The following is a 23,616-nucleotide window of genomic DNA, read 5'->3' on the forward strand; positions in this document are numbered from 1 at the left end:
TTTGCTAACCGTAATGAATTGTTTGGAGGCAATTCCATTATGCAATATCAAGGCAAAAAAGGTTGTGCAGGGGATGCTTGCTTGCTTTAGCTATTATGGATTACTCAGAGATCCAGTCAGACCAAGAGTCCAACTTTACGATCCAATTATGTTAGGAGGTCATGGATAGTTTCAACATTAAACACATTACATCAAGTGTGTACCGTCCTGAATCTTGGGGAGCACTGGAAATATGGCATCAGCACCTTAAGACTATGTTGAAGGTTTATTGTCAGGATTACCCATATGATTGGAATAAAGATACCCAATTCATTTTCTTTGCTGTTACAGATGCGACAAATGAATTGACTCAGTTTGCTCCATCCGAATTGATATTCGGATACAAAGTATGAGGGCCTTTAAAATTAAGGAAATGTTGATAGGTCTGATGTCAGAGATCTCACAGTTGGATCATGTACTTGAGGTGAGAAACAGGTTAAGCAAGAGTAGGTACATTAGCTAGACAATATTTGAAGGTTGCACAGCACCTAATGAAGCAAGAAGCAGATAAGGAATTTGAAATTTGTACATTTCCCTGTGGGGATGAAGTAATGCTGCTGTTACCAGTGATAGGAGATCCTTCAAAGGAAGGTTTAGTGGTTCCTATCAGATTGAAAGGAAATGAAGTCAGGTGAATTATCTGATAAAATGCCAGATGGGGTGGGGGGGGGGGTGAAATTATGATATGTCATGTGACCGTGCATCATTTTCCTTGTGGCTTTCCTCCTCCACAGACCCTCTCGACCCACTCGACTGGCATCTGTAAATGAGGTATCTCCATCCTGCAGGGGGTCTGAGAGGGCGTCGCTAGGGTATGGGTGATGTCAGCTGCGGCTACTCAAATGCTGACAGAGGTTTTAAAGCAGAGGTTGACTCCCCTCTGAGAACTAAAACCAAAAAACTCAGAGGAGCACCTTGTCCTTTAATCTTTAAAAAGGGTGTGAAAAGTGGTGTAATCTGCCTTACAGTAACTTCTAGTTGTTAACTAAACTAAATCCCTGGCACTCACTTTAAAATTAACAAGTAACAATTTATTTGTACAGTTCTAAAAGTGAACAAATGGACTAAAGTATTAACAGACTGAATAAGTCCCTTCTAACTATAACTATTCCCGAATAAAACAAGATTCTAATGGAATGCTGTTCCAATAAATAAAAGTTCCACTCGTATAACAAAGATAGAATCTAGTGTCTCAAAATTACAGCCAGGTTACATGTCTTGCAGACTGTTCAGTACCTCATCTGCCGTTCTTCTGTCAGGAGCGTCTTCATTATCTCTTTTCTGTCAGGAATTTAGATGGTGCTTTCTCTAATACATAGATGATTGTGTGAGCCAATTTCTCTCTCTAGAGCTGAGGGCTCTTAGTTCTGATGGATGGCAGTTAGCTCTGGGGTATTTGTCCAGCTGTCCTGTTCTTTTACAACCTCGTTGACTTATCAATTTTTTTAACAGTAGAATTGGTCCTATGTTATCAAAACCGTCAGATTTAAATGTAATAGATTGCTGGTATCTAAGTGCCTTGTTCAAATTGATAGGCTAATTTAAAAGACTGTTGTCTTGGTAAACATTGCTGCTTGGCCAGCTTAGTATCTGACCTTTTGATACAAATGTTTCACTTCAGGCTTTCTACATACTGAAAAAGAATCAGTTTTAAAAAGCACCACACAATGCTTTCGCCATTTTACAATTTTACAGACTCCAAATTCTAACTTCCTGCTTTCCAACCTACAACCACTCTACCCAACTTCGCAACACCTTCCCCCTAAGAAAAAATGAACCATCGTTATGAAAAGACGGTTTCTATTTTATTTGAAACCTTAACTCCAATATATTACCAGATCCATAGCGAATTATAGAGTCATAGAGATGTACAGCATGGAAACAGACCCCTCGGTCCAACCCGTCCATGCCGACCAAATATCCCAACCCAATCTAGTCCCACCTGCCAGCACCCAGCCCATATCCCTCCGAACCCTTCCTATTCATATACCCATCCAACTGCCTCTTAAATGTTGTAACTGTACCAGCCTCCATCACTTCCTCTGGCAGCTCATTCCATACATGCACCACCCTCTGCGTGAAAAAGTTGCCCCTTAGGTCTCTTTTATATCTTTCTCCTCTCACCCTAAACCTATGCCCTCTAGTTCTGGACTCCCTGACCCCAGGGAAAAGACTTTGCCTATTTACCATATCCCTGCTTCTCATAATTTTGTAAACCTCTATAAGTCTTAGAGTTATACATTTTATACTGATAGCAACAGTTGTGTTCAATGTTTTATCTCATATGAACATTTTTCTTTTAAACCCATGATAAAGCATCATGATAATATTTTTCAGGACACACAACATCATACAATCTGTAAATTAAGCATTTGTAGCATAAGGCTCCAATGAAATAATCTGGCATTCTTGTCATTAAATCTTCCCAGAATTGTCAAAGGACTGTGATCGGTATGCACAATCGTCTTTGATGCATTGTTTGCAACGTGAACATTAAAATGTTGTAAGGCCATTACAAAACTGAATAACACTTTTTCATTGGTGCAATATGTTTTTTGGTGGATATTGATTTTTGTTTAAAAATAACCAATTGACCTTTCAAATCCACAATCATTGTCCCGTAACAACACAGCTCCAACACTTATATTGCTTGGTCTATGGTTACTTTGAAGGGTTACAAAAAATTTGGGCATGGCTAAAACTGGTGCAGTGGTTAGCACTGCTTTCAAATTCTCAAAAGTTTCCTGGCATTACTCTGTCCACTGAAATTTCAAGTTCTTTTTTTAACAAATCTGTCAATGGTGACACCGTGCTAAAGTTTGGTACAAATTCCCCATAGAATTCATTGAATCCTAAAAGGTGTAACACTTTCTTCTTCAAGGACGGTCTTGGGAATTCCTCAATTGCCTTTGTCTTTCTATTCCTTGGTGTCGTCCGTCCATTTCCAATGCTGTTCCCTAAGAATGTCACTTCTGCCTTCCCAAATTCTGTTTTTGCCAAGTTTATGAACAACTTTGCCTTCTGCAGTTTCTCAAATAGCTCTGCCAAATGCTCTGGGATCTTTCCATGAATGGCTAATGATCACTAAGTCATCCTATGTCGACATTTAGGCAGTTCTGCAACAACTGCATTCATAAGCCTTTGAAAAGCAGCAAGTGCATTTTTTATTCCAAAGAGCATCATTTTAAATTGATATAGTTCAATTTGAGATAGCCCATTTGGGGTTCTAAAGGCAGAAACTTGTTTTGATCTCTCCGACAAAGGTACTTAGAGTCATCGAGATGTACTGCTTGGAAACAGATTTTTGATCCAACCTGTCCATATCTTTCCCCTCTCCCCCTAAAACTATACCCTCTAGTTCTGGACTCCCTGACCCCAGGGAAAAGACTTTGCCTATTTTCCCTATCCATGCTCCTCATAATTTTGTAAACCTCTATAAGGTTACCCCTCAGCCTCCGACGCTCCAGAGAAAACAGCCCCAGCCTGTTCAGCCTCTCTCTATAGCTTAAATCCTCCAACCCTGGCAACATCCTTGTAAATCTTTTCTGAACCCTTTCAAGTTTCACAACATCTTTCCGATAGGAAGGTGACCAGAATTGCACGCAATATTCCAACAGTGGCTTAACCAATGTCCTGTACAGCCGCAACATGACCTCCCAACTCCTGTACTCAAATCTCTTACTAATAAAGGAAAGCAAAACAAAAGCCTTCTTCGCTATCCTATTACCTGCGACTCCACTTTCAAGGAGCTATGAACCTGCACTCCAAGGTCCCTTTGTTGAGCAACACTCCCTAGGACCTTACCATTAAGTGTATAAGTCCTGCTAACATTTGCTTTCCCAAAACATAGCACCTTGCATTTATCTGAATTAAATACCATCTGTCACTTCTCAGCCCATTGGCCCAGATCCTGTTGTAATCTGAGGTAACCCTCTTCGCTGTCCACTACACCTCCAATTTTGGTGTCATCTGTAAACTTACTAACTGTTCCTCTTATGCTCGCATCCAAATCATTTATGTATATGATAAAAAAGTAGAGGACCCAGCACCGATCCTTGTGGCACTCCACTGGTCACAGGTCTCCAGTGTGAAAAACAGCCCTCCACCACCACCCTCTGCCTTCTACCTTTGATCCAATTCTGTATCCAAATGGCTAGTTCTCCCTGTATCCCGTGAGATCTAACCTTGCTAATCAGTCTCCAATGGGGAACCTTGTTGAATGCCTTACTGAAGTCCATATAGATCACATCTACCGCTCTGCCCTCATCACTCCTCTTTGTTACTTCCTCAAAAAACTCAATCAAGTTTGCAAGACATGATTTCCCATGCACAAAGCCATGTTGACTATCCCTAATCAGTCCTTGCTTTTCCAAATACATGTACATCCTGTTCCTCAGGAATCCCTCCAACAACTTGCCCGCCACTGACGTCAGGCTCAGCGGTCTACAGTTCCCTGGCTTGTCCTTGCCACCCTTGTTAAACAGTGGCACCACATTAGCCAACCTCCAGTCTTCTGGCACCTCACCTGTGACTATCGATGATGCAAATATATCAGCAGGAGGCCCGGCAATCACTGCGCTAGGATCCCACAGAGTTCTCGGGTACACCTGATCAGGTCCTGGGGATTTATCCACTTTTATGCGTTTCAAGACATCCAGCACTTCCTCCTCTGTAATATGGACATATTTGGAAGATGTCACCATCTATTTCCCTATAGTCTATATTTTTCATGTCCTTTTCCACAGTAAATACTGATGCAAAATATTCATTTAGTATCTCCCCCATTTTCTGCGGCTCCACACAAAGGCCGCCTTGCTGATCTTTGAGGGGCCCTATTCTCTCCCTAGTTATTCTTTTGTCCTTAATGCATTTGTAAAAACTCTTTGGTCAGGTGATATATCTGCTAAAGATGCCAGATCAAAAAAATTCTTGGGTATGTAATGTGGAGATGCTGAAACAGGGAGAGTGAGCGGCGAAACAGGTATTAGTTACTGCCACTGAGAGTGAGGAATCAAATCCAAATAATTTGGATGTTGCTGTGCCTCAGAATAAAGTGAATAATGAGGAAGTCTTGAAGAAATGAGAGAGGGTAGTGAGCTATCTGATCCAGAAACAGAGAACTGAATTGAAAGACTGCAGTATGGAAACAGGCCCTTTGGCCTAACAAATGCACACCGACCCTCCGAAGAGTATCCCACCCCTACCATTCCCCTATTTACTCCTGATTAAAACACCTAACAATATGGTATCAGTCTGATCTGATTCCTTTCGTACATTTCTGAACTTTGTATGCTCCTGGTATCAATTCGCAGGCACTCAACATAGCCTTTTTCACTTCTTCAAATTCTCCTGACACCAACCTCTGATAGACCCTTTGGCCCTCAATGTTGTGCCGGCCTTTTATCTTGCTGTAAGGTCAAACTAACTTACATATCCTTCAATTTACTATCATCCATGTTCCTATCCACGAGTTGCTTAAATGTCCCTACTACCACTACTGGCAGTGCATTCCACGCATCCACCACTCTCTTGACTAAAAAACCTACCTTCTTCTAATTACTTTAAAATTATGCCCCCTTGTGATAGACATTTCTTTGACGGGAAAACGTTTCTGTCCTTCCACTCTGTCTATGCCTCTCATCATCTTGTTGTGTGCTGAAAATGTGTTGCTGGAAAAGCGCAGCAGGTCAGACAGCATCCAGGGAACAGGAGAATCGACGTTGAAGAAGGGCTTATGCCCGAAACGTCGATTCTCCTGTTCCCTGGATGCTGCCTGACCTGCTGCACTTTTCCAGCAACACATTTTCAGCTCTGATCTCCAGTATCTGCAGACCTCACTTTCTCCTCATCTTGTGTCTCTATCAAGTCACCTCTCATCCTTCTTCGCTCCAATGTGAAAAGCCCTAGCTCCCTCAACCTTTCTTCATAAGACACACCCTCCAGTCCAGGCAGCATCCTCATAAATCTCCTCTACACCCTCTCTAAAGCTTCCTATAATGAGGTGACCGAAACTGAACACAATTTTTCCAAGTGTGGTCTAACCAGGGCTTTATAGAGCTGCAGAATCAACTTGTGTCTCTTAAACTCAATCCCCGTGCTATGAAAGTCAACACATCATACACCTTCTTAACAACCCTATCAACCAGCGTGGCAACTTTGAGTATCTATGGGTTTGGACTCCAAAGAGCCCTCTTTTCCTCCACATTGCCAAGAATCCTGCCTTTATCCCTGTATTCTGCATTCTAATTTGATCTTCCAAAGTAAATGACTTAACACTTTCCCAGGTTGAACTTCATCTGCCACTTATCAGCCCAGTTCTGTATCCTGTCAATGTCTCATTGCAACCTACAACTGCTATCCAGAACTTCACCAACCTTCTTGTCATCGGCAAACTTGCTAACCCACCCTTCCACTTCCTCATCCAAGTCATTTATAAACATCACAAAGAGCAAAAGTCTTAGAACCAATCCCTGCGGAACACCACTGATCACCAAACTCCAGGCTAAATATTTTACATCAATCACCATCCTCTGTCTTGTATGGGCCAGCCTGTTCCATATCCAGACAGCCAAATTTCCTTGTATTCCATGCCTCCTTACTTTCTGAATTTAGCCTACCATGGGAAACCTTATCAAATGTCTTGCTAAGATCCATGTACACCACATCCACTGCTTTATCTTCATCAACGTGTTTTGTCACATCCTCAAAGAATTGAATAAGGTTTGTGAGGCATGACCTGCCCCTTTCAAAGCCATGCGTCGAGAGTACAGTGCTGGAAAAGGTCAGGCAGCATCTGAGGAGCAGGAGAATCGACATTTCGGGCAAAAACCCTTCATCAGGAATGAGGCTGTGAGCCGAGGGGATTGTGAGATAAATAGGAAGGGGGTGGGGCTATGGAGAAGGTAGTTGACAGTGTGATAGGTAGATCGAAGTGGGGGTAATGGTGATAGGTCAGAGAGGAGGGTGGTGTGCATAAGTGTGAAGGAAGACTGGCAGGTAGGACAGGTGGTGTCTAGTCGGAAGATTAGAACTGGGATAAGGTGGGGGGGAGGGGAAATAAGGAAACTGGTGAAATCCACATTGATGCCATGGGGTTGAAGGGTTCCGAGGTGGAAGATGAAGCGTTCTTCCTCCAGGCGTCAGGTGGTTAGGGAGTGGAGATGGAGGAGGCCCAGGATCTGCATGTCCTTGGCAGAGTGGGAGGGGGAGTCGAAGTGTTCGGCCATGGGGCGGTGGGGTTGGTTGGTGCGGGTGTCCTGGAAATGGTCTCTGAATTGCTGTGCAAGTAGGTGTCCTGTCTCCCCAATGTCGAGGAGACCGCATCGGGAGCAATGGATACAGTAAATGACGTGTGGAAGTGCAGGTAAAACCTGTATGGATGTGGAAGGCTCCTTTGGGGCCTTGGATGGAGATGAGGGGGAGGTGTGGGTGCAGGTTTTGCAATTCCTGTGGTGGCATGGAAAGGTGCCGGGAGGGGAGAGTGGGTGTCGACCTGACGAGGGTGTTGCAGAGGGAATGGTCTTTATGGAAAGCAGATAGGGTGGGGAGGGAAGTATAACTCTGGTGTGGGGTCCGTTTGTAGTTGGTGGAAATGGTGGAGGATGATGCGATGTATCCGAAGGTTGGTGGGGTGGAAGGTGTGGACCGGGGGGGGGGGGGGGGTTCTGTCCTTGTTGCGGTTAGAGGGGTGGGGTTCGAGGGCGGAGGTGCGGGAAGTGGATGAGATATGCTGGAGAGATCATCAACTATGTGGGAGGGGAAATTGCGGTCTTTAAAGAAGGATGCCATCTGTGTGTTCTGTGGTGGAACTGGTCCTCCTGGGAGCAGATGCTGCGGAGGCAGAGGAATTGGGATAGCATTTCTATAGGAGGCACGATGGGAGGAGGTGTAGTCCAGGTAGCTGTGGGAGTTGGTGGTTTTGTAAAATATGTCAGTGTTGAGTTGGTCACTGTTGATTTTAGATGGAGAGGTCCAGGAAGGGGAGAGAAGTGTCAGAGTTGGTCCAGGTGAATTTAACATCAGGATGGAATGTGTTGGTGAAATTGATGAACTGTTCAACCTCCTCATGGGAGCACGAGGTGGCGCCGATACAGTCATCAATATTGTGGAGGAAAAGGTGGGGAATGGTGCCGGTGTTACTATGGAAGCTGGATTGTTCCAAGTAGCCGACAAAGAGACAGGCATAGCTGGGGCCCATGTGGGTGCCCATGGCTATCCCTTTCGTCTGGAGAAAGTGGGAGGATTCAAAGGCGAAATTATTGAGGGTGAGGACCAGTTCAGCCAAACGAATGAGAGTGTCAGTGGAAGAGTACTGATGGGGATGCAGAGAGAGGAAGAAATGGAGGGCTTGGGGGCCCTGGTCATGACGGATGGACTGAATGTCCATGGTGAAAATGAGGGGGCCAGGGAATCGCACGTCTTGGAGGAGATGGAGGTCGTGGGTATGTCCCAAACATATGTGGGAAGTTCCTGGATCGGGGAGATAGAACAGTGTGGGGATGAGTTCGGTGGGGCAGGAGCAGGCCGAGACGATGGGTCAGCCGGGGTAGTCCGGCTTGTGTATCTTGGATAGGAGGTAGAACCAGGCGATGTGGGGTTCCTGAACTATGAGACCGTAAGCAACCTTATCAGCTTAGGGGATCTCCCACCCACAGCATCCAACCTCAACAACCATTCCTGCCCCTGTGATACCCAAGTCTCCGAAATGGCTGCAACATCATACTCCTTGGATCACATTTTAATCACCTTCCCAAATAATTACCTGTGTGACTCAAGGTAAAATTTTGACTGAGTATGCTTCTGGGAAATACTTCGAGGCTAGCTAAAGGAACTATATAGAGTCATAGAGGTGTACAGCACGGAAACAGACCCTTCGATCCAACTCGTCCATGCTGACCAGATATCCCAACCTAATCTGGTCCTCTTTGCCAGCACTTGGCCCATATCCTTCTAAACCTTCCTATTCATATATCCATTCAGATGCCTTTTAAATGTTGTAATTGTACTGGCCTCCACCACTTCCTCTTACAGGGATTGCCATATACACACACACACCACCCTCTGCATGAAAAATTTGACCCTTCGGTCCCTTTTAAAGTTTCCCCTATCAGCCTAAACCTCTGCCCTCTAGTTCTGGACTGCCCCACTCCAGGAAAATGATCTTGTCTATTTATCCTATCCATGCCCCTCATGATTTCATAAACCTCTATCAGGTCACCCCTAAGCTCCAGGGAAAACAGCCCCAGCCTCTCCTTGTAGCTCACACCCTCCAACCCTGGCAACATCCTTGCAAATCTTTTTTGAACCCTTCCAAGTTTCACAATATTCTTTCGATAGGAGGGAGACCAGAACTGTGCACAATATACAAAAGTGGCCTAACCAATGTCCTGTACAACCGCAACATAACCCCCCAAATCCTGTACTCAATGCTCTTTTAATAAAGGAGAGCATGCCAAAATATAAATGCAAGTTATTTCTGTTGGTGTTCCCCAAAACGTTTGGCCTTGAGTCAGTCATTCACTTTAAAAACCTCCCTCTTATTCCATGCCCTTGTTATTTGTAAAGCAATTTTCTTCATGATATCTTATCAGAAGCATTGCTAAAGTCTAGGCAGATTAAATCTATTGAGTTCCCTTTTTGAATGAATTAATTTATATCCTTAAGAACTCTCTGGTTTTTTTCAAGCAAGATCCACTAACCATAAAACCAGGTTAATGATTTTTTTTATCACTCAGTGTTTCACCTGATGATTCAGAAATAATCTTACATTGAATGTCTAGAATATCTAACCCATGCAGTGAACAGGCTGGATCCTCAACTTCAGTGCAATTAAATTAAATTGAATTTCAAACAATCACTGGACAGTGCTGATGAAATTGGGAAATCAGATATTTCAAGCAAACATTGAGGGTTATTTTCAACTTCACTACTTCTGTGTGGGGGTAATTTAAAGGGCCAGATCATCCCTTGAGAAGCCATCTGACTTTAATTGTTTTTAAACCATAAGCAATGCAATCAATGTAGGAAGATAGTCAATGATAAGTAGAATACATGTTATATGGAGTAAAATATTGCAGTACATTGGGAGGAACAAAGGTCTCTCCATTAGTTCCAAGAAACTAGCAATATTGTATTATATAATATGACTAACAAACTAGCAGTGTAGTAATTTTACCATGTAACTCATTGAAATGCTAATAGGTAGGATTCCAGGAAACAATTTGCCTTTTCAGTTGGATGTAAATACATTTTCGATTGATTAGATAGTATTTCCAAGAACATTCATCACATAAGTCTGTCGTTCCCTACATATCCTGCCATCCCTTTTTCATTTACATAACCACCACATTTGCCTCTCCCAACACTTTCTTGTCACATAGTCACCAACAGAATATCCATTCAAGTGTTCTAATAAAGTGATGAGAACAGTTATAAGGCTAGTATTTTGGGTCCTCAAGGTTGACTTCAGAGCCTGTTCAGAGTTTTTCGAGGCATAGCATGGAAAATGTTCTTGTGTTGTGTGTCATATTTGGGATTCAGCCATAGGCATCTTGTGGTTGGGGTGGTTCACTGTCACTAACTGAGATTTAAAGAGAAGTAGTTCTTAAATAGCATGTAGTTTCTTGCAATTTGGTGGAGCCTTGCAGCCCGCATCTAATCAGTGTTTTCTATGATGCCTCGGGCAACTGTCTGTGTGGAGTTTGCACATTCTCCCTGTGTCTGCGTGGGTTTCCTCCGGGTGCTCCGGTTTCCTCCCACAGTCTAAAGATGTGCGGGTTAGGTGAATTGGCCATGCTAAATTGCCTGTAGTATTAGGTGATGGGTTAAATGTAGGGGAATGGGTCTGGGTGGGTTGCTCTTCGGAGGGTCGGTGTGGACTTGTTGGGCTGAAGGGCCTGTTTCCACACTGTAAGTAATCTAATCAGTAACATGAATTCAATCACTAAACATTTACAAAGTAGTTTCTTTGCTTTCTGGCCAGACTGATAGGATAAAGTCAGGGCACTCTATCGGCAAGAGTACGAAATAGCTAACGATATGTGCTTCATGTTTTACTGAATTTGGATTTTCATGATTTGAATCTGTGAGAACAAGTAAATTTGTAACTGATCACTGATTATTTTTGTAAGAAACCATAATGAAATCATGATTTCATAGTAATGCGGCTGCTTCCCACATATAAAACCATATTATAGCTAAATGTGAACACTTCTCACAATTTTGCTTACTTCATAAAATTCTATCCTATGATAATTTAATAAAACATGTTTTCAGGTCCCACGAATGGTTAAAGTTATCCAGGAGGATTCTCCATACTTCAGAATCATCTGTCCTACTGATGTGGGTCGTAAAGTGGCACCAGGCATGACCACTACTTACAAGCTGCTTTTCAAACCTGGGGAAAACAAGGTGTGTTAACCAGGCATGTTGTTGGTTATAAAAACAATTCAAGTGTTACAAAGGAATCAGAATCAAAGCTGTGGAAGGGTGATTGGTGACTGCATTTCAGGTGCAATGTAGTCACTGAATGCTCAAAAATGTAATGTTATGCGCATGCACACTTTCCAAATTTGATACCAGACATCCTATTTCCCATCTGTGCATTCCAGTCAATTAAAAGTAAATTATCAGCAAAAAAAGTAATGGAAGTGTTATAAGTAGCAGTTCAAGCTTTCACTTACTGATAATCTGCTTAACAATGGTTACTTCGAGATTTGCCAGCACCACTAGCTCCAATTATGGATGAAAAAGCTGAATTTCAGGCATGAAGTGAGAATATTAAGGCAGTAAAGAAATGTGCTTGCCACTATGTAGCCTTAATAACATTTGGAATTCACTGGAATTGGGGAGAATTCTCATTTGATTGGAGTCATATCTAGCACAAAGCAAGATTAGAGCAGTGAGCACAGCTCAACTATTATCAGCTGCTTCACTGATGACATTCCCTCCATCATCAGGCCAGAAGTGAGGATGTTTGCTGATTACTGCACAATGTTCTGTTCCATTCACTATTCTTTGAGTAATGATTCAGTCTGTGCTCACTTGCTGCAATCTTGGACAATGTTCAGGCTTGAGCTGATGATGATGATTAGCATTCTTGTTACACAAGTGTTGCAATGACTACCCCTAAGAAAAGAACAGCTACCCACCTATCCTTGACATGCAGTTGCATTTACATTGTCAAATCCTGCATTATCAACATCCTACAAGTCACTATTATCGAAATGTAGTTTGTCCAGCACAGACACATACAATGGTAGGCTAGAGATTGAGTCTTCTGTGGTGAGTGATTTATCCAATGACTCTGCAAAGACAGTTCACAATGCATAAAAGTCTAGAATGTATTGAATTTTTCTTTACTTGCCTGGATGAGTGCAGCTCCAACATCAAGTAAGAAGAGCATCACCAATAAGATTAAGCAACTTGCTTGATTTCCACCATCTTGAAACATTTCCTCCCTCCAACACATGCTGGCTGCAGTGATAACTGATTACAAAATATATTGCAGCAATTTAGTAAGGCTTCTCTGACAGCTTTTTCCAACCACAACCTGTACCACTCAGAAACACACAGGAAACAAGTGGGTGCACCTCTACCTACAAATTTCCCTCTGAGCCACAATGAACCTGATTTGAAAAGAAATCATCATTTCTTTGTTGTTGTTGGGTTAAAGTTGTGGAACTTGCTTCTTAATAGCACTATGGGAGCATGTTTCCCACTAAGGTATGACTTGTCACTTCCTTCTTGATATAGTTGTGAATTGGCAATAAATGCTGGCATTGCCAGCTATCCGTGCATCCCATAACACATTATTAAAGCCAATTGCTAAAGAAAAACAGAGTGAATAGGACAGATGTCTCTCACTGACTCAAAATGAGACAGATGGGGTTGGAATACTTTCTGCCCCCCACTACTTCCACTAAGAGACACGGTGATGAAGGCAAGTGAACCCTCTAACAAAACAGTAAGTCAGACATTGATAAGAAAGCAAGGCAATCCTATGTCACTGTAAGCTCTAATCCTCATTTATGGCTTACTGAAACAAAACATTAGGGCCTGCCTGTCAGAAAATATATCCAGAGTGTGGTGCTGGAAAAGCACAGCAGGTCAGGCAGCATCTGAGTAGCAGGAGAATCAACGTTTCGGGCAAAAGCCCTTCATCAGGAAACTGTATCCAGCCTACCTTCCCTCTTGTCACCTGTACTAATTGATAATGCCGAACCTGGGGGAATAGGAAAGGCACCTCGACCCCATAGCTCTATCTTGTCCAAGTGAAAGTTTATAAGATATAGGAGCAAAATGTGGCCATTCAGCCCATCGAGTCTGCCCCACCGTTCGATCATGGCTGGTGAGCTCCTCACCTCCATTTTCCTGCCTTCTCTGCATAACCCTTCACCCCATTACCAGTTAAACATTTGTCTAACTCATAGTCATAGCATCCTACAGCCCAAACTGGTCCATGCCGGCCAAAATGTCCATCCATGCTAACCCCATTTCCCACTTTGCCCACCTTTCCTATCCATGTATTTGTCCAAATGCATTTTAAATGTTGGTAATGTATATTTTTCATTCAGTATTCACACTGGAAAAATATAATGTTGTCAAGGAGACTACTGAGAAACAGGCTACAAGACTAGATTGGATTGAGGTTCAGAAGGAGGAGGTGTTAGAAATTCTGGGAAGTGTGAAAATAGATAAATCTCCTGGGTCAGATGGGATTTATCCTAGGATTCTCTGAGAAGCCAGGGAGGAGATTGCTGAGCCTTTGGCTTTGATCTTTATGTCACCAACTTAATCCTGCATATGTCCTTATACTGCTATAACAAGCCTTTCAACTGCGTTCTTTGCTCCTGAGACAGTTTACTCACCTATCCCACTCCTCAAGTCTCCTTCATTGTTTAATGCATTTTGAGGCACGTCAAATTCCACAACATCTGGATTTGATTCCTCATGCTGCAGGGCAGTTATTAACACCTGTTTCTCCAGTTCCTTTTTCCTATTATAGTAAGGTTTCAACATATTCACATGACATACATGATACAGTTTTTTTTCTATCTGGCGTCTTTACCAGATAGTTCAACTTTTTCTCAATTTGATAGGGACCACTAAACCTGGCTTTGAACAGAGTTTCTATCACAGGTAACAATACTAATACGTCATCCCTATGGGAAACGTCCGAGTCTCAGAGCTTTTATCTGCCACTTGCTTCATCCTATGCTGTGCCCTCTTTAGGTGCTGTTTAGCTAACTCATCTACTTGATTTAATCTCTCCCTCACCTCCAATACGCAATCCAAGTGTGACATCTCCAATTTTGGTCCTGTCAATTTCTCTTTTATTAATTTCAAAGGACCTCTCACCTCATGTCCACATATTAACTCAAAGTGAGTAAACTGAGTAGATTCATTTTGGGTCATCTCTAATGGCAAACAATATAAATGGGATACCTTTTTCCCAATCATTCGGGTAATCCTGACAGTATGCTCTCAACATGATCTTCAGGATCTGATGCCATATTTTCTTTTCTGGTCAAAGCCTCAATATCTCTTGTCATCCAGGATTCCTTATTACTATCAACCTTGCTCTTCACCCTCACAGGAACATCTCGACCTTAAACTCTAGCTATCTCACTGTTAAAGGCCTCCCACTTGTCGGAGGTCCCTTTGACTGCAAACAAACAACTCCAGTCAACCCTACACACTCCTGTCTAATTCCATCAAAATTTGCCTTGCCCCAATTCAGAACTTGAACCTATCGAACAGTTTTGTCCCTCTCCATAACTATTTTAAAATTAATAGATCTACAGTCACTGGTCCCAAAGTGCTCCCCCTTTATCACCTCTGTCACCTCTCCTGTTGTATTTCCCAAGAGTAGGTCGAATTTTGCCCTTTCTCGAGTAAGGACCTCTAAATACTGCTTGAGGAAAATTTCCTGAATGCACTTAACAAATTCCACCCCATCTAAGCCCTTCACACTGTGGTGCTCCTCCTTAAATTTACTAGCTGTCCCAGCATCCACTGCACTTTGGGTAGCACATTCCAGAGATTCGCAAGGCCTTTGGGAGAAGTAATTTCTCCTCATCTCTGTTTTAAATTTGCTACCCCTTATCCGAAGATTTGTATCTACTCCAGGTCTATTTTATCCATACCTTTTATCATTTTTTATACCTCAATTTGATCGCCCTTCACCCTTCTGAATTCTAGAGAGTATAGGCCTAAACTGTTAAATCTCTCTTCATAAGGCAAATCCCTTATCTCTGGGATCAATCGAGTGAACCTTCCCCGAACCACCTCCAAAGCCATTACTTCTTTCCTCAAATAAGGAGACAAAACTGCATAATACTCAAGGTGCAGTCTCACCAATGCCTTGTATAGTTGCAACAACGCTTCCTTACCTTCATATTCTATTCTTTAGCTGTAAAAGCCAACATTCCATTCGCTTTCTTTATTATCTATTATACCTGCATGCTAGTTTTCAGTGACTCATGAACGAGTTCACCTAGATCCTTCTGCACTAAAGCACCCAGAAGTTGCTCCCCATTAAGATTCAAGGTTGCCTTCCCACTTTTTTGACCCAAGTGCATTACCTCGCAATTATCCACATTAAACTCCATCTATCATATTTTGGCCCACTTTCCTAACTTATCTATATCCATTTGTAAGGTCCTTATTTCCTCATTGCAGTTTACCATCCCGCCCATTTTTGTGTCATCTGCAAATTTAACTATCGAGCCTTCCGTCCCAAGTCGTTAATAAAGATTATAAGTAGCTGAGGTCCAAGGACCGAACCCTGTCACACCCCACTAGTTCCATCCTGTCTTCCAGAAAAAGAAACGTTTATCCCGACTCTGACTTCTGTCCATCAGCCAGTTATCTATCCAAGCCAATAAATTACTTAATTCACAAGGTTGGATCATATCTTTTGTGCGGCACCTTATCAAAGGCCTACTGGAAGTCCAGATATGTTATATCTACAGGATACCTATTATCCACTTTGCTTGTTACATCTTCGAAGAACTCTAGGAAATCAGTCAAACATGATTTGCTCTTCATAAAACCATGCTGAATATGATGGATAGCATTTCGACTTTCCAAATGACCTGATACTGTTTCCTTGATAATTGATTCTAAGACTTTCCCAACCACAGATGTTAAACTAACTGGTCCATAATTTCCCACATTTAGCCTTTTTTGAATAAGGGCATTACATTAGCAATTTTCCAATCCACTGGAACCTTTCCACTGTCCAGGGATATTGTAAGCTGTGGATCCACTATCCCTGCTGCCAATTCCCTAGAATGTCAGCCATCAGGTCCAGGGGGCTTGTCTATCCTCAATCCTAATAGTTTCTGAATATCTTTTCCCTATCGATATTGATTGTTCTAGGTTCTACCTTTACTATTGCTTTTGACTTGCCTATTCCAATAGGAATGGTACGGTTGTTCTCCACCATGAAAACTGAGGCGAAGTGTTGATTCAGCATCTCTGCCATCTCAGTGTTCCCCACTATTAGCTCTCTGATTTCATCTTCCAAGGGACCCTTGCCCACTTACATTTTATCCCTGTGTCTTCCTCCCTTCCCCTCTTCACCTCCCAACATGCACTTGCCTCTTCCCTGGATCCAATTGTCTCTTCTGTGAGTAGAAACAGAAACTCTGAGCAGGACTAGGCCACTTGGATCTTGGAGCCTGCTATGCCATTCAATATGATCATGGCTGATCCTCTATTTCAGAGCTGCAGAAATGTGTTTACCACTAAGGTATGACTTGTTACCACCTTCTTGAGGTAATTGTGGATCGGCAATAAATTCTAGCATTGCCATCCAACCATATATCTCATAAACAAAGTATTAAACCAGTTACCAACTCCTTCCCCACTGTTGCCAGATTTTTGAATGGACCTCTTAAATGTTAATTCTGATCTTTCTATCTGCACTTCCTCTGTGGATGTAACATTGTATTCTGCACTATGTTCTGCTACGCTGATGCACATTGTATGGTATAATCAGCCTGTATAGCACACAAAACAATGTTTTTCATTATATCTTGGTATAAGTGACAACAATAAATCAAATTCAAACTCAAGCTCAATTGCTCAGATTAAGAATAACAGAGTGTTTAGGGCATATGACCCTTTTAAAAGTATAGTGCCATATTCCCATTTTCTTCTCTTTAAAATCTAAAAAATGTGTCTTATCTCTTTCATGAATATAATCAGTGGCTTGGCCTCCTTCTGTGGTAGAGGTTTCCACAGGTTCACTTTCCTTTATTGGATGAAATGTTTTCCTCATCTCAAAACTAGAATGGCCTACCTGCTATCCTGAGAATATGTTCTCTGGTCCTAGACACCCCAAACAGGGAAAGCATCCTTTCTGCATCTCCTGTGTCCGGTCCTGTTAGAATTCTATGCATTTTAATCAGATCCCCCTTCTTCCTTTTAAACTAACAAATACAAGCCCAGTTGAACCAATCTCTCCATATAGGACAGTCCTGCCATCCCAACATCAGGCTCATGAACCTCCACTGCACTCCCTGTATGGCAACTATATCCTTTCTTAGGTAGGAGGACTAAATTGCATTAGCGACACTTGAGGAGAGGAATTAAATAACCAATTCCATATTTGCTGTTTTATTCTTTCAGGATTATATCCATGAATTGATCTGTGTCACAGAGAGGGAGAAGTTTTTGGTGCCTGTAAAAGCTATTGGTGCACGTGCTATCTTGGACTTCCCAGATTTTATCAATTTCTCCACATGTCCTGTCAAGTACAATACTCAGAAGATTCTCCTAGTTCGGAACATTGGTAAAAGAGAAACAAAGTTCACCCTCCAAACCCAAAAGTAAGAACAGTGGCATTGTTTTTATGTGGTGAATCAGGGTTGGGGAAATAATTCAATGAATTATTTGTTCACGATTGCTTGTTGGTCACACTATTGAAGAGCAATAATACTAAATGCCTACCAGTCAAAAATTCTGAGATGTTTCAAGGTGAATGATCAAGGTGTGGGGGTGGGGGTGGGGAGGTGGTGGGGGTGGGAGGGCAGGTCAATAAACCTGGACTAATTCAGCTAAAGTTTTTAGCTTGGAGAAGTTGGAAAATGTGGCACACTGACAAAGGAATTGTTGAATCCATTGATAACAGTAAAGAAGGGAAAGGATTTGGATGTAATGAAAACACGACCTGCTACAAATATTCAGCAGCTCAGAGAGCATCTGTGGAGAAAGAAACTGAGGTAATGTTTAATGTCAATATTAGAAATTATATCAGCTATCCCCAAGACGCTGAATTTTTCTCCAAGCACTGCTGTCACCATATCCTTCAATCCACATTCATAGCCATGCGTTACCATATGCATATTCTCAATTCTCTGATCAGCAATGCTGACTAATCCTTTGTCCTTCCTCGTCTGCAGATCTGTTTCTTCCTTTGCCACATTTCAGAGCTTTCGCTTTATTTTGGGCTTAAATTGTTGAATGTTGGTATTTCCTACCTCAGCACTGGAAAACGTGTGGGAGCACACCTCTGCTTCTGAATACTGCTCCTCAGTCATTAAATGCTCTATGGAAGAAGTACTAGCTCAGGGAGCTACCATCAAATCAGAATTGTGATGGATGAGCCACTGCTACGATTGCACCAACTCCAGCAGAACAAAGTGCCATGTGCTCAGGCCGAAAGTAGGTCTGGACACTGTTGGCAGCTCACAGGGAAGAGAAGTGTGATGCGATGTGAGGCCAGATTGCAAAGGTGGGATGGTGTAGGGGACAATGGGGTTGATGTTCTCAGTTCAGGAAAAGGGGTGGGCCTTTTGTGAGGTTTTTGACAAAAGTCAGTGTAGCATAACGTGCTGGACTTCCATCCCACCCTGCTGATTCCCAATTAATTTTTATTATAACCAGATTGGAAGAGGCCTTTCAGAGGGCTTCAGTTGAGGTAAGGGCAGATGGGCTGCCTGAGGCCTCACTGGCTCCCACCCAGCAGTACAATCATTGACAGGTTGGGGGTGAGTAGGTTGTTGGCAGGAAGGACAAATAAAGCTTCCATTCCATTTTTGCAAACCTACTAGCTTCAACTGTAAAATTCTGCCCTTTGCCTTCCTTTCAGATGTTCAAGACATTAAGTTTCAATAAATGTTTAAAACAGAGTTCTGAAGAAAGGACCTAAAATGCTAACTGTTTCATTCTCCGCAATTGCTAACTTACTTGATAAGCATGTCAAACTTTTCAGTTTATATTTTAGATTTCTGGCATTCTTAATGTTTTACTTTTACACATACTTGTTGACCATTCAGTATTGATGTGCCACTGCTATTCTCCCATTTTTTTCCTCAGCATGTCTTTAACTTTGTTATTCCAACTCAGGCTAAAGGATCATTTGCAGAACTCTGTGTTAGGATCTCATCTGATGGTACTATTGGACAAGTCAGATCCCAGAGTGAAACCTGGTTTGACACACAAGGAAATCGATATTTTCCTTTCATTTACTATTTAGGTCAGCCATTGAAGACATTTACAAGAGGCTGCTAATGTACCCTTTACAAAAGAATTACAGAATTACTGAATCACGACAGTTGTTATGTTTAGAAGGAGGCCATTCTGTCTGGTGTTTCTGCACTAGCTGTCTGAGCATTTTTGACTTAGTGCCACTCTCTTGCCATTACCCTATGACTTGCCACATTTTTCTAAATAAATAATGATCTATTGCTGTCATGAATGTCTCAATTGAACGTGTCTCCACCAACTCTACCACATATTCTATTTTCCAATTACTCACTGTATGACAGTGTTTCTTCCCTTACATTTGCTTCTTTTGCAAATCACTTTCGATCTACGTCACATGGTTTTCTCTCCTTTACAAGCAGAAATAGTTGTCCATCTATTCTGGCCAGACATGTGATGGTTTAGAAAATTTCTAACAGATCTAAAGAACGTATAAGTTTATCACGGGAAAGACGTGCACAAACTATGTTACACTATACAAGAACCTATTTGAACAATGTTCTTACAAATAGAAAAAGAAATACAAATACAAAAAGAAAATGTAATGCTTTATACCCCCAGCAATAACTTTGCAAATACTCAGGTATCAGTGAAGAATCACCCCTGTCTTCACGCTAAAGCTTCTTGCACAGCTATACTTAGTTATCTTAAATACATTTCTGCTGTTTGTTCCCTCATTATGGTTTGCTTTAGCTAATGTCCCTATCTCTACCGGGCAGTACAGTGGCTTATTGGCTAGCACTGCTGCCTCACAGCAGCAGAGACCTGGGTACAATTCCATCCTCAGGTGACTGTGTGTGGAGTTCGCACATTCTCCCTATGTCTGCATGAGTTCCTCTGGGTACTCTGGTTTCCCTCCACAGTCCAAAGATGTGAGGTTAGGTGGATTGGCCATGCTAAATTACCCATAGTGCCTAGGGATGTGCAGGTTAGGGGGGATTGGCCATGCTGAATTGCTCATAATGCCCAGGGATGTGCAGGTTAGGGGGGGATTGGCCGTGCTAAATTGCTCATAGTGTCCAGGGATGTGTAGTGTAGGTGGGTTAGATAGGTAAATGCAGGGTTAAAGGGATAAGGTAGTGGGGTGGGTCTGGGTGGGATACTCTTTGGGTGGATCATTGTGGACTCAATGGGCTAAATGGCCTACTTCCACACTATAAGGATTTTGTGATTCTATGAAGTCCCTTAAATTAAGCTGCATCTCATTTCTTCCTTTACAGGATTGTAAGATGTCTTCCTATCTGACACTTCCAAAGCCTGCTGTTTCTGGGTTTTATTTCACACTTGACTTCTCAGCACTTCAGGCTTGGGACTGCTAATAACAGACCTCTTCTATCTAAATGTTCTGTTCCCTCTCCCTCTGGTCAGTTAAAACTCAAGTCAGCAAACATCTCAACAATTGTTTCCCCAAGTGGATTTCTGATCATTTAGCCAAAATCACATGACTTGGAAATATTGTTCGGAACTCCATTGTGGATGAGTGTGTTCCCACATATCTGGTGCCCTTGTCCTTCTGGATGGAAGTGGTCATGGGTTTGGAAGGTGCTGTCTTAGGAAACTTGGTGAATTTCTGCAGAGCATCCTGTAAATAGTGCATGCTGCTGCTACTGAGTGATGGATGAACTGTGGTGCCAATCTGCTGGGATGCTTTGAACTTCTTGAGTGGTGTTGGAATTGCATTCATCCGGGCAAGTCACATTCCTAACTTATGCTTTGAAGACTACCTTGAAGAACTCCTGGAGAGATGTCCTGGAGCTGAGATGACTGACCTTCATCGACCACAACTATCTGTGTACTTGGTATGGCTCTAATTGATGGAGAGTTTTTCCTTATTTTGCATTGACTGATTGACTCCAGCTTTGTTAAGGCTTCTTGATGCCCCACTCTGTCAAATACAGAGTTAATTCAGTGCTTAAAATGTTTTTGGCTGTTTCAAAACTCATGGAATTGTAAAAAAATAATTTTAAGTAAGTTTCCTGTAATTGTTAAGAACTTGAGTTTTCTCCTGGCAAAACTGAGAGAAGAATTTGCAAAAATATATCCAGCTTAGTCAGGGAGGTGTACATTTCATTCTCATGCTGTCCTCCTGTTCTTCTTGCTGCTCTCAACCTCCTGATTTAGAAGCATCTGTCACCTCACTAATATGTTTCTTAATCCAGGTAATATACTAGAAGCAAAAGTAGCGCTAATGTTGATTGTCCCCAGTATGACACTCATAAATTTCCCAGTCCCAACATAATTGCTCCCACTTATGCCTGCTGGTTTCCAACTTGTTAATCAGTGTGTTATTGATTCCCAGTATTTACCTGCTCACTTGCTATGAGCTTACCATTGATGTTAAATGCTCTTGGGAAGTCTAGTTGCATCATGTTTGTAGGAATTCAAACAGATGGGGGCGGCACGGTGGCTCAGTGGTTAGCACTACTGCCTCACAGCACCAGGGTCCCAGGTTCAATTCCAGCCTTGGGTGACTGTCTGTGTGGAGTTTGCACATTCTCCCCGTGTCTGCAGAGGTTTCCTCTGGGTGCTCCGGTTTCCTCCCACAATCCAAAGATGTGCAGGTCAGGTGAATTGGCCATGCTAAATTGCCCATAGTGTTAGAACATAGAACATAGAACAATACAGCACAGAACAGGCCCTTCGGCCCACAATGTTGTGCCGAACATTTGTCCTAGCTTAAGCACCCATCCATGTACCTATCCAATTGCCGCTTAAAGGTCACCAAAGATTCTGACTCTACCACTCCCACAGGCACCGCATTCTATGCCCCCACCACTCTCTGGGTAAAGAACCCACCCCTGACATCTCCCCTATACCTTCCACCCTTCACCTTAAATTTATGCCCCCTTGTAACACTCTGACAAATGTTAGGTGCATTTGTCAGAGGGAAATGGGTCTGGGTGGGTTACTCTTCGGAGGATTGGTATGGACTGGTTGGGCCGAAGGGCCTGTTTCCACACTGTCGGGAATCGAATCGAATCAAATGATTTACGCTGTCACTTCAAAAATGTGCATCAAACGGGATATGCGATTTTGATTGTGACTTAAAAGGTTGTTATGGTACTGATGGTGTGCACTTCTGATAACTGAGGACGTGAAAAGTTTCTGGCTGTAACAGCTGCTCCTTTTTTTGAGGTATTTTAGGTGTTGGAGGCGATTTCCTCGAATTCCAGGAGTAGCAATTACTGTTTTATGTGCTGTTGCATTGTTTTGGAACTTTGCAAAAAAAAAGTCAAAACAACAGCAGTTTTAAAAGGGAGAAGAGCAGACAAAGGAAGTACATGGTGAGGACAGTGCAGGAGAGAGAGAGAGAACCTGCATAGTTACCGCCTTTGTTGTTTGAATTCGTGTATTGCTGGACATTGGAGTGCATCTGGGAAAATGAACAAATAGTGAAATTCACAACTAATCTTGGAGGAACCGGTTTGGGCGAAGTTCGCAGCACAGAATCAGATAAGTTAATTGTTATTTTAAGTCTGTCCAAGAGAAAGGCTGGATTAGTGAGTACAGTGGGTTCTTTCTTGATTATATGTTCTGGGAGATAAGTCTCTTGATTAAACTTAAAATATAAGCCACAGCTATTAATTTAACCTGGGGCAGTGTTTGTAGAGGAATAAGACGGTGTTATTTTCTGGGTCTGTAGATTGTGAAGGAGCAAAAATGGCCTTTGCAGTGATATGTACTTCTTGTCAGATGTGGGAGTTTAAAGAGAGTTTAAGGGATACTGCGGATTATATCTGCCATAAATGCTGTTGGATGCGAATCTTATCAGATCGAGTGGATCGTTTGGAGAGACAGAGAAGCGATGAGGAATTTGCAACAGCAACAGTGTGTGATGGATGGCAGTTATAGGAAGGGGGGCGATGTCTCAGATACAGTCACTTCAGGAAGGGTAAGAGAGGTAGGCACCCAGGGCAGGAGTCTTTTGTGGATATACCCATTTCAAATAGGTATGCTGTTTTGGAAAATGTAGGGGGTGGTGGATTCTCAGGCGAACGTAGTATGAACAGCCAAGTTTCTGGTATTGAGACTGGCTCTAATGCAACGAGGGGTACGTCGGCTTCCAAGAGATCAATTGTGTTA

At 42.4% G+C, this 23,616-nt stretch overlaps 1 protein-coding gene across 1 annotated transcript in view; it reads left to right on the forward strand.

Moving 5' to 3' along the window:
- The window catches only part of hydin (HYDIN axonemal central pair apparatus protein), a 905,740-nt gene that overhangs the window by 91,653 nt on the left and 790,471 nt on the right, over positions 1 to 23,616 (forward strand). Inside the window, exons 5-6 of the mRNA XM_043707374.2 lie at positions 11,314 to 11,448; positions 17,677 to 17,876. Of these exons, the coding sequence (XP_043563309.2) occupies positions 11,314 to 11,448; positions 17,677 to 17,876 (335 nt within the window). The remainder of the gene's footprint in view (positions 1 to 11,313; positions 11,449 to 17,676; positions 17,877 to 23,616) is intronic.

Source organism: Chiloscyllium plagiosum, unplaced genomic scaffold (assembly GCF_037043375.1).
Source record: "Chiloscyllium plagiosum isolate Xiang-an unplaced genomic scaffold, Cpla_swu_hap1 HiC_scaffold_17, whole genome shotgun sequence".
NCBI lineage: Eukaryota > Metazoa > Chordata > Chondrichthyes > Orectolobiformes > Hemiscylliidae > Chiloscyllium > Chiloscyllium plagiosum.